General features: G+C 40.4%; 1 protein-coding gene across 1 annotated transcript in view; it reads right to left on the minus strand.

Moving 5' to 3' along the window:
* Positions 1 to 12,271, minus strand: part of ABCC11 (ATP binding cassette subfamily C member 11) — a 93,696-nt gene that overhangs the window by 24,577 nt on the left and 56,848 nt on the right. Inside the window, exons 18-19 of the mRNA XM_004704900.1 lie at positions 4,856 to 4,959; positions 2,374 to 2,571 (exon numbers count right to left, since the gene is read on the minus strand). Coding sequence (XP_004704957.1) covers positions 2,374 to 2,571; positions 4,856 to 4,959 — 302 coding nt within the window. The remainder of the gene's footprint in view (positions 1 to 2,373; positions 2,572 to 4,855; positions 4,960 to 12,271) is intronic.

A 12,271-nucleotide genomic window follows, 5' to 3' on the forward strand; every position in this document is an offset into this window, starting at 1 on the left:
CTGCTCAGGGTTTCTAACTTTGCTCTGTAGTCAAACCAAAAATTTGACTTCAAAAACACCTATACAGGCCAAGAGTGAGTCGCACTTCACAGCCGACACAAAGGAGTAGTGCTTCAGTCTAAGCTCTCCTCTCTCAAATACTTATCCTTGTGCTTTTGTTTGCACTTAATTGCACAAAATATCCCATGGTTCCAAAGGCAGTTAGTGATAGCAGTAAAGCTAAGAGGAAGAATGTGAGAACCACGATGGCGTTAAAGAAAGCATTTGTTATGAAAATGCTTGTCTAATTTGGCGGCTGAGTACCACATAGCTAAGGCGACCTCATCAACATTGTGGTGGGGGGGCCGGGAGGGGAGTGATGAAAGCGGCGAATGTAGCGAAAGGTGTGAAACTGTGATCCAGAGAACCCAGACCATTGAAGAGGTTGAAAAGTTCCTGTTAATTTGGATATTTTAGAAGCAACTTGATGGCGATAGAGCATCCGAGACTGACGTGCGCAAGGGCCAAAAGCCGCCCTCGTGGTTTAATGAAGGATGTGGAAGCGAGGGCTGAGCAGCCGGAAGTGTTCAAAGCCCCCCATGGCTGGATGAGAATGTGAAAAAGAAGACAGGGCCGCACAGTGAGGTAAGGCGCGAGGAGGGAGAGCGTGCACGTGAAGCTGAAGGCGATACATTGGTAGCTGAAGGACTCCATTTCCCAACTACCTGGAGGAGGAGGGCTTCAGTCCCCAGCAAGTGCTCAACTGCAACAAAACCCGAGTTTTTGAGGGAAAAATGCCCACTAGGGCTTGCATGACAAAAAATAAATAAGACACAAGTAAAAGAAAAATGTTCATACTTTGGTTTAAAATCATAAAAAAATTTAGGAGGCATTCTGGGGCAAGTAGTTTTTATGTGTTTTTATAAATGATTAATGAATTACCTGTTACTTGCTCTTATCCTACGTCAATCAATCCATCCTAAATTGCCTATAATAAAGTTCAATATTAATTTTTTTTTTTTAAAAAGGCATTTCAGGCCATGAGCCTATGAAAGATAGGCTCACTCTGTTGTTGGAAATGAGAATTTTAGTGGGGATTTTATTTATTTATTTTTTTAATCCTTTTATTAGGGGCTCATACAACTCTTATCACAATTCATACATACATCAATTGTGTGAAGCACATTTGTACATTCATTGCCCTCATCATTCTCAAAACATTTCCTCTCCACTTAAGCCCCCGGCATTAGGTCCTCATTTTTCCCCACTCTCCCCACTCCCCCCTCTTTCATGAGCCCTTGATAATTTATAAATTGTTATTTTGTCATATCTTGCCCTGTCCGACGTCTCCCTGCACCCACTTTTCGGTTGTCCTTTCCTCAGGGAGGAGGTCACATATAGTTCCTTGGAATCGGTTCCCTCTTTCCTACCCACTCTCCCTCTACCCTCCCAGTATCGCCACTCACACCACTGGTCCTGAAGGGCTCATCCGCCCTGGATTCCCTGGATTTCCAGTTCCTATCTGTACCAGTGTACATCCTCTGGTCTAGCCAGACTTGCAGGGTAGAATTCATGTCATGATAGTGGGAGCGGGGAGGAAACATTTAGGAACTAGAGGAAAGTTGTATTTTTCATCGTTGTTACATCACACACTGAGTGGCTCATCTCCTCTCCGAGACCCCTCTGCAAGGGGATCTCCAGTGGCCTACTCATGGGCATTGGGTCTCCACTCCACACTCCCCCTATCATTCACAATGGTAAAATTTTTTGTTCTGATGATGTCTTATACCTGATCCATTCGACACCTCATGATTGCATAGGCTGGTGTGCTTCTTCCATGTGGGCTTTGTTGCTTCTGAGCTTGATGGCCGCTTGATTACCTTCAAGCCTTTAAGACCCCAGACGCTATACTTTTTGATAGCCGGGCATCATTTTAGTGGGGATTTTAAAGTGAGGCCCATGTTACTGTACCATTCCGAAAACCCACAACAAAACATAATGGAAAAAATTACTTTTATTTACTGTATTGCATTTTTACATTTAATGTACTGTATTTATTGTGTTTAGATGTTTTAGTGGATATTTCCACACCTTAGGGCTGTTAAGTTGGTGTTAAAGTCCTGGACAAATGAATTTATAAGTGCAATTTGGGGGCCTTAAAACCAGTTAATTGGTCTTCTATTATTTCTTACGGGAAAAATATGATCAGTTCTCAAACTTATCGTTGTTTGAACACGAATGTGGAACCAATTGAATTCAACAACCAAAGAATCAATGTATAGTATCACTGAAATATACGATATTTTGGAACTGGAAAAATGCTTTATTACACATTTTATACCAAAATACTAATAACAATAAACAGCTAGATGACATCAGCTCGTTGAGCCCTACCTTGCTGAAGAGCTGGTTGTGCAGCGCTGTGGATGCCTTCCTTGTGACTTTGGTGAAAGCCCCTGAGGAGCAGATCCCCAGGCAGGCCAGGAACAGGGCACTGAGGCCATAGACCAACTGGTAAAAGGGCAGCTGTGGATTATCCAGCGGGTCACCTGGAATTGCATTGGTCCCATTGTTCTCTTGGCTGCCATTGGTCTTGAAGAAAGAACAGAATGTCAGACCACTTGAGTCCAGGGTGAAATTGAGGGTGAGAAAAAAGCCTTCTCCCTATGGCCTTATGAGATTTAGAGACATACACCATGAGACTATGTATTAAAACATCCCAGCTTCATTCTTTTACTACCTTCTGTTTCATTCCCATTGCCACAGCTCTGGATCTCCTGAGGAGCCCTGGTGGTGTAATAATTAAGCTCTGCTGAATAAACTCTAAACTCGTTGCCATCAAGTTAGTGCAAAAACATAGCAACACTTTATGATATGGAGAACTGCTCCTGTGAGTTTCCAAGACTGTAACTCTTTACAAAGGTAGTGTGGTAGTTACATAATCTGCTGCCAACTTGAGACTATTAAGAATGAAGGGGTAGAGTTTAGCCTGTCAATCAGGTCACAGTTTGATGACCTCATTTGGAGGTGCTAAGGAGATAAATAGCTCTCTGGAGGGACACACACTCACTCCCTGTGAGACATTCCTGTTGACAAGCCACACGGAGCTATGCTGATGGCAGTGAGAGCCTTGGAGCTGGAGGAGCTACATGGAGACCCATGCCATCACTAAGATGCTTCCACTGCCACTGGATCCATAAGACTTTCCACCCACTGGCCTATGATCTTCCTGCACTTGGTATCATTGCATGTGTTGCATGAGTCTGAAAAGGAATTTACAGACTGGTACTGGACATATGGGCTAATATTGGACTTATGGACTTGATCTGGACTGGACTGGTATGTTTTCTTAATGTACAAATACTCTTTATATAAAGCTCTTTCCTATACCAATATGAGTGTCTCTGAATTTATTTCTCTAGCCTACCCAGAGTAACACAGATTTAAAAGCCCATCTTTTTCCTGTGGAACAGCTGGTAGTTTTGAACTGCTGACCTTGCGGTTAGCAGTCCAACACATAACCAGTACATGGCTAAGGCTCCTCTGTCCTCAGCACTGCTACAATTATGACTTCTCTTCATTCTTCTTTAAAGAGTCTTTGCCCCAAGAGTATCTATATGCTAATGCTACTTTTTGTCTCCTGTCTGGGTAGAAATCAGCTGGATAAATTAATCCACTCTCTGAGGTTTAAGAGAGTCCCTGGATGGCACAAATGATTAAGCACTTGATCACTATCCAAAAGGTTTGAGTTTCCAATCTACCTAGAGACACCTTGGAAGAAAAGCCAAATCCTGTTATATAGAGGAGACATGAGAATTGACTAGCCAGGAACTGGTTTGGTTTGGGTTTATGGCGTTAGAAGTTTCTGTTAGATTCTGATCCATCTTCTTCCTTGACCCTCTGTGATGATGTGGGTATAATTTGGGAACTAGATGGCAGATTAGAGTCCTCCAGGGAAAGACACTCACAGAAAATTTCAAATATAGAAAAGAAGAAGCTATTGTAATTTGATGTTAACTATGGGCAGGTGCATAGCACATGGAGTTTGTCAGTGGCTTCCAGGTATCCGAAAAAGCATCCACGTCAATGAAACCCACTTGTAGTCAGTAGTGACTGTTTTCTTTCTATACCCCAACCTTCCTAATGGTGTGTGAGTCTCTGGTTCTCTGTAGAAAATCTTTTCCAGTGCTAAATACTGAGACGGTCTCTGGTTGCCAGACCAAATTTTGCTGATACTTAACTCAAAAGGTTAACCAAGTGAGGCATTTGGAAAACCATTCTTAGATTCAGACTATCGTTCCATTTTTCATATGAGGAAACTGTGCCTAGATCGGATAAAATAAAGAACCTGCTTGAGTCTTGTAGATAAGAAATAAAGGAGCAGGAATCAGGCAAGTACTTTATCCTATCTAGGCAGTTTCCTCATATGGACAGTGGTACCTACCTCGAATGTAGTTGGAAAGGTTAATGAAATAGCCTGGCACTCAGTAGCTCCCCAGCCTCTGCCATACACCAGGAGTATAAGCGCATATATTAAACAAAACATGATGATGAGGCAAATGGATAAAGTCACTAAGATGGAAAATAAAACATTTGGAGGAGCAGAAACCTTCTGGATGCCTCCCAAGCAAACTAAATAGATGATTACCCACTCTAAATATAGGCTGGAATCCCTGGTATGCTGTCTCCCAGAGGTTCTCTTTGGTGCAGCTTCTGCCAACTTGCCAACTTAGCAATGGTTGGCATTGCACTTACCCTGCGTACCCCTAATTTATGGTCCTTATGAGCATCAGATAATAAGTTCCCAGGAAGCAGGAATTTACTCCACTCCATGAAAACTAATAGAAATGTACCTCATCCCCACCATGGTACTCACCCCTGATCCCTGCTGCAACCAATAGCTCAGCCACCAGAAGTTGAAGGTCATGAGGGACATGCTCATCACTATGAGAAGGCAAAGCATGAAAGAGACCATGTAACCTGTGGGGAGAGAGGGGGATGTGCTGAATTATACCTGGGGCCAGTGCAAGAGACAAAGCAACTCATGACAAAACAAGTCAACACTTTCAGACCCTGAATCCTTGGAGCTTCCCAACTCTAATCTAGTTTGGATGCTTTGAGGACTGGAAATAGCTAAGTTCCAAGTTCAGAGAGCCCTGGATTGAAATCCTGGATCTAGGACTTCCAAATTGAGTGACCTTGAGCAAGGTACCAAAAATGGCATTTCATTTCTTTATCCATGAAATGGTGATAGCAAGGGCAGCCTCCTCGGGCTGCTCTGCAGATGATGTGAGACAGCATGTGTCAAAGACCCAACCAATGCCCGGAACACATGTAGTATTCCACAGCAGCTAATTCCTATTATGCAGGAACTGCAAGTACCATTTTTTAAATAACAACAGTTACCACATATGTTGCTAATGAATCTTCCTCCAATTCCAGTGGAACATTCTTTTTCATATAGTCCAGCTTCTCTGATCATTTGCTCAGCATAGAGATTGAAGAAGCGTGGTGAAATAACAAAACCCTGACATGGTTTCCAGATTTTAAACCACAAAGTATCCCCTTGTTGTTTTTGAATGCCTGTTGGCCTATATGACGAACAAGGTATTAGCAGATTATAGTAACTCAATAACAACCTACAAAATGCTGATGATACACATTGCTTGTTGAAAGCAAAGGAGTCTTGAAGCACTTACTGTGAAGACTTTTAAAACTAAATAATTCTATATGAATTTCAATATAATGGTTGGGTGGCACCATAATGATAAGTATTTGAAGAGAAAAGATTGAAATTGTCAAGGGTTTCATCTTACTTGGATCCACAATCAACACTTATGGAAGCAGCAGTCTACAAATAAAATCTATCTGATATACTGCATCCGGCAAATATGTTGCCAAAAAAAACCAAAACAACTTTTAAGTGGTAAAAAGCAAAGACATCAGTTTGAGGACTAAGGTAGACATGACCCAACCCATGGTATTTCCAGTCATCGCATATGAATGCAAAAGCTGGTAAATGAGAAAATATATATCAAAGTAGATTTGATACATTTTGAATTATGGTGTTGGCAAACTATATTGAATATCCCATAGATTGCCAGAAGAATGAACAACAATGTCTTGGGAATAGATGCAGTTAGAATGCTGCTTAAAAGTGAAGATATAGAGCCCAACCATCCCAATAACCTGGCAAGGAAGGACAAGAACATCCCTGCCAGCAGGTGAGGTAGGCCCTAGCTATTACTGGGTCCTAGCAAGTTAGGGTCCAGATACCCCTGTGACCTCACAAAGAAAACCTTTGCAATCTCTGCCCCAGGCAAGGAAGGCCCTGTCTGTCCCTGGCCCCAGCAAAGAGGGCCCCAGTGACCCCAGCAACCTCACAAAGTCAGCCCCAAGCAGCAAGGAAAGTCTCAGCCACCTTGCCTTCTAGCAAGGAAAGCCCCAGCTGTCTCCACCTGCTCAGCATGGACAGATCCAGCCATCCCAGGAACCCAGCAAGTCCTGGTCATCCCTGCCCCCTTGCAAGAGAGGCTCCAGCTGTTTCTCTCCCCTGGTAAGAAAGATGTAAGTCTTCTGATGCACACAAGTGCCTTATTTTTAGTAGGTTCCAGTCATCTACTTTGTCTTCTACTGTGTGTGCTTCCTTTATTACAGTTGGTAGTATATGCATGCCCTGCATCGGGCCCTTAAGTTTGTCTCTATTTTATCATTGAAGATTGCTATACCTTTGATATTTACATTTTGAAAAACAGCCACAAATAATTGAACAACACCCAGATCCAAAGAATTACTTTGAGGAGGAAGGCCTTCAAGTACTAGAAATAGGATCCGGGAGAATGATGTTTAGATGCTTTCAATGGATGGAGGAAAGAATTGAAAAACTAGAAACCCTACACTAATTAGAACCCTTGGAGGGGGGTGGGGGAGCAATACGATAACAGAATTAGACAACATGGTTAAACAGCTGAGTAACAGCATCAAAGAAAAGACAAACTGAATAAGTGAGCAAAAAGACAATTCTTCCTAATACAACCAATGAGAGAAATAACCAAAAACAACCCAAAAAAGCCAAGGAATTGGAGGAAAGCCTATGGATGATGCGGGACATTATCAAAATATATATAAATATACATATAAATCTCATTGAGATCCTGGAGCAAGAAGAAACAAACAGACAAACCATCAAAAATCCAGATAAAACGGTACAAAAAATCATGAGAAAGGACTTCATAAAGAAAGAAAAAAGAACTATACAAAAAGCTAAAAGAACTCCAAAGAGGATAGATCCCCAAAGAAAAATATTATGAAATATTGTAGTCAAACTCTCCAATATCAAGAAGAAGGAGAGAATCTTCAGAGAAGCTATGGGAGGAAAGATAGACAGACACACAAAAATGTAAGGAAAAGCTTGGATTTCTCACCAGAAGCCATGAAGACAAGAAAAGAAGACCATGGAGTGACATACATAAAATACTGGAGCAGGAGGGGTGCAGGGACTGCCGACCATGAATTCCATATGCAGCAAAACTCTCTCTCAAGTATGAAAGAGAAATAAGGGTACTTCCAGCATTATAGAAAATATTATTGCGAATACTTTGGAAAGAGAATCAACAACAGCTGACAAACTAAGAGAAACATACAAGTCAACAACACGCAGAAATCAATACAATGAAAATAGTACTGAAAACACAGAAACAGAGGGAGAACAAAGAAATCAATAAAACCACAAAAACAAAAACACAGAGAAAATGACAGCAACAAACCTGTGCATACCAATAAAGACACTAAATATCAATGGATTAAATAAACCAGTCAAGAGACAGAGCATAGCAGACTGGACTAGAAAACAAGGTCCATCTATCTACTGCCTACAATAGACACACCTAAAACACAAAAACAAAAATAGGCTGAAAAGTAAAGAGAGGAAAAGAAAGAGAAGATGCAAATATCTAGAATTAGAGAAGAGTAGGTGACATCACGAAAGAATCAAATGAAATAAAATAACCCACTACTACGAAGGACTGTACTCCAACAAGTTAGGAAACCTGGAGGAGATGGACATTTTTCTAGTAACATACTATCTACTCAGAGTAATGCAGACGGACAGAGGAAAACCTCAACAGGCTCATAACAAAACAAGAAATAGAGCAGATCATTAAAAACTTCCCAACCAAAAAAAGAAAAAAAGAAAATTCCAAGACTGACTGAATTCACAGGGGATTTCTACCAAGTATGAAGTAAAGTATTATCACCAATTCAACACAGATGTTCCAGAATACAGAAAAGGACAGGAAACTCTCAAATTCATTTTACGAAACAAGCATAACACTGATCCCAAAACAAAGGATAGAAAAGTGCAGGCCAATATCCCTTATGAACATAGACTCAAAAATTCTTAGTAAAATCTTGGTCAATAGAATCCAACAATATACCGAAAAATTAACACAACATGATCAAGTGATATTAATACCAGTTACATCAGGATGATCCAGCATTAAAAAAAAACAACAATGAAATCCACCACATAAGGCAAACAAAAAAATAAGAACCACTTAATGATATCAATCGACACAGAAAAGGCATTTGACAATATCCAACACCCATTCCTGACCAAAACACTCAACAAAATAAGATAGAAGGAATATTTCTCAAAATAATCAAGGTCATATATGAAAAAATGGAAAGCAAACAAAAAAGAAAACCAATTTACTCGGTAAATTTTCACACAAATCATAATTTTGAAAAATTTTATGAGTGAAAAAAAAAGGACATCTCACTCAATGGGGAAACTACTAAAAAAAGCATTTCCCTGCAAACTGGAGTCAGACAAAGATGCCCCTATCACCACTCCTTCAAAATTGTGTTGGAAGTCTTAGCCAGAACCATTAGACAACACAGGAAATCAAAGGAATTCAAATGGACAGAGAAGAATCAAACATATCACTATTTGCAGATGACATGGTTTTATATGTAAAAACCAAACAAATAAAACCCAAAGACTCAACAAAAAGATGTAGGAAACAATCAAAATATTTGGAAACGTAGCAGGATGTCAGATTAGCAGCAAAAGTCAGTCTGATTCCTTGATAGTAAAGAAGAGAGCTCTGAAAAAGAAAACAATATGATTTAGAATAACCATAAAAAATACCATATCTATGAATAAACCTAATGAGAAACCAAAGAGCTGTACAAAGGAAACTACAGATCACTGCTATAAGAAACTATGAGACCTTCACAGATGGAAGACTATTCGGTGCTGTTGTTAGGTCCTCTACAGTCGATTCCAACCCATAGCAGCCCTATGTCCAATAGCGAGAAACACTGCCGACAATTGTTCTAATGTGTGGGCCTCTTGATGCCACTGTGTCACTCCATCTTGTCAAGGGCTTTCCTCATTTTTGCTGCCCCTCCACTTTACCAGGTATGATGTCCTTCTCCAGGGACTGGTCTTTCCTGATAACATGCCACAAGGATGTGAGGCAATGTCTCACCTTCCTTTCCTCTAAGGAGCATTCTGATTATACTTCTTCCAAGACAGATTTGCTTCCTGGTTTTCATGAATATTTCATTCAATATTCTTCCCTAACATCATAGTTCAAATGCATCAGTTTCTCTTTGGTCCTCCTTATTCAATGTCCAACATTCACATGGATATGAGACAATTGAAAACACTACAACTTGAAAGAGGCACACGTTAGCCCTCAAAGTAACACCTTTGCTTTTCAGTATTTTAAAGAGCTCTTGCGCAGCAGATTTTCCCAATGCAATGCACCCTCTGATTTCTTGACTGTGCTTCCATGAGAATTGAGCATTGATCCAAACAAGGTGAAATTCTTGATAATTTCAGTCTTTTCTCCATCCATCATGATGTTACAAAATCCCGTTGTGAGGATTTTGCTTTTCTTTACATTGACTTGTAATCCATACTGTAAATTGGAATCCTTGATTTTGTCAGCAAGTGCTTCAAGTCCTCCTCACTTTCAGCAAACAAGGTTGTGACATCTGCTTATCCCAGTTTGTTAATAAGCCTTCCTCCAATCCCGATTTCACATTCTTCTTTATATAAAGCAAATTCTTTGATTATTTGTTCAGCAAACAGATTAAATAAATATGGTGAGAGGATACAACCCTGAAGTATAACTTTCCTGATTTTAAATTCTAGAGTATTCCCTTGTTATTTTCACAGCTGATTCTTGCTCCATGTACAAGCTCCACATGACTTTGTTATGGTACACAACACAGTCCAATGCCTTTGCATAGTAAATGACACACAAGTAAATATCTTTCTGGTAGTCTCTGTATTCACCCATGATCCATCCAACAACAGTAATGATATCCTTAGTTCCTCATTCTCTTCTGAATCTGGCCAGAACCTCTGGCAGCTCCCCATCAGTGTGCTGCTGCAAATGTTGTTGAATGATATTCAGCAAAATCTTACTTGCATGTGATATCAATTATCCTGTTCTATAATTTGAGCATTCTATTTGGTCATCTTTCTTTGGAATGGGTACAAATATAGATCTCTTGTAGACAATTGACCAAGTAGCTGTTTTCCAAATTATGTGGCACAGATGAGTGAGTGCTTCCAGTGTTTCCTCAGTTTATTGAAAAATTTTGATTGCTATTTTCATCAATTCCTGGAAACTTGTTTTGGTTAATGGTTCAGTACAGCTTTGATTTCTTCCTTCTGTACCACTGGTTCTTGTTCATATGCTACCTCCTGAAATTGTGGAATGCTGACTTTTTGGTACAGTGATTCTGTGTATTCCTTTCATCTTCTTTTTATTCTTCCTGCATCATTCAATATTTTGCCCATATAATCTTTCAATATTACCATGCAAGACTTGAATTTTTCTTTAGTTCTTTCAATTTAACACATCCTGAGCATATTCTTCCTATGGGGTTTTCTAACTCTATGTTCCCTTATGAGATTTCCCAATCACACAATTCTTATATGGTTTATAAAGAATGCTGTACCCCCATAAAAAGATAAAATCTAAAATCCACTGTGCTCATGCAGAACTTACATGGATCAAGAAACAGATGTACAAACAACAAGGGGAAACTTCATGGTTTAAAATCAGGAAAGTTACGCATCAGGGTTGTATCCTCTCACCATACTTATTCAATCTCTATGCTGAACAAATAATCAGAGAATTTGGATTATATAAAGAAGAATGTGGTATCAAGATCGGAGGAAGGCTTATAAGCAGATGACACAACCTAGCTTGCTGAAAGTGAGGAGGACTTAAAGTAATTGCTAATGAAATCAAGGATTGCAACCTTCAGTGTGGATTACAACTCAGTATAAAGAAAAACAAAAATCTCACAACTGATCCAATAGAAAACATCTTGATAAATGGAGAAGATATTGATGTTGTCAAGGATTTTGTCTTGCTTCAATGGAAGCAGCAGTCAAGAGATTAAAGAATGTATGACACTGGGTAAATCTGCTGCACAAGATCTCTTTAAAATGTTGAAAAGCAAGGGTGTAACTTTGAGGATGAAGGTGTGCCTGACCCAAGCCATGATATTTTGAATTTCTTCATATATATGTGAAAGTTGAACCTTGAATAAGGAAGACTAAAGAACAATTCATGAGTTTGAGTTATGCTGCTGGATGGGTAAGAATATTGAGCATACCATGTACTGACAAAAGAACAAACAACTTTGGAATAGGTATAACTAGAATGTTCCTTAGGGGCAAGGAAGGGGATAAATTGTCTCACATCCTTTGGACATGTTACCAGGAGAGACCAGTCCCTGGAGCAGGATATCATACTGGGAAAAGTAGAAGGGCAATGAAAAAGAGGAAAATCTGGGCCAGCCCCTATCCCAACTACTATGTGGACACCTGCCTCTCCCCCCAGAAAAACTTATTTCAAAGGACAGCACTGAATATGCAGTTCCGGGAGAGGGACATATCTGATTGGAACTCATGGGAGTAGATGAAGGGGGAGGAGGAGAGAATGGAGCACATCCTGGCCCACCAAGCCTTGAGGACAATGTTCCCGATTAGAGCAGCCAGTCCACAGAGAGGAGCACATGGCCAGCCCCACTATGAGACACGACATCCCTCACTGACCCATAGCCCTACAGGTGACAACACCGGAGACACAGTGTGGGAATTGCGCCAGATCTGATCCCGCCACACCGAGGCAAAACACTAAGGGGGTGCAACAGAACAGCAAGGGAATGGAGCAGCGAGGTCCCCAGGGAATGCTGAAGGTGGACTTTGGGGCCAGGGCGTGGTGCCCCAACAGACTGGACTGGAAAACACTCCTAAAGG

Source organism: Echinops telfairi, unplaced genomic scaffold (assembly GCF_000313985.2).
Source record: "Echinops telfairi isolate 266 unplaced genomic scaffold, ASM31398v2 ScPeMD7_2291;HRSCAF=2852, whole genome shotgun sequence".
NCBI classification, from domain to species: Eukaryota; Metazoa; Chordata; class Mammalia; order Afrosoricida; family Tenrecidae; genus Echinops; species Echinops telfairi.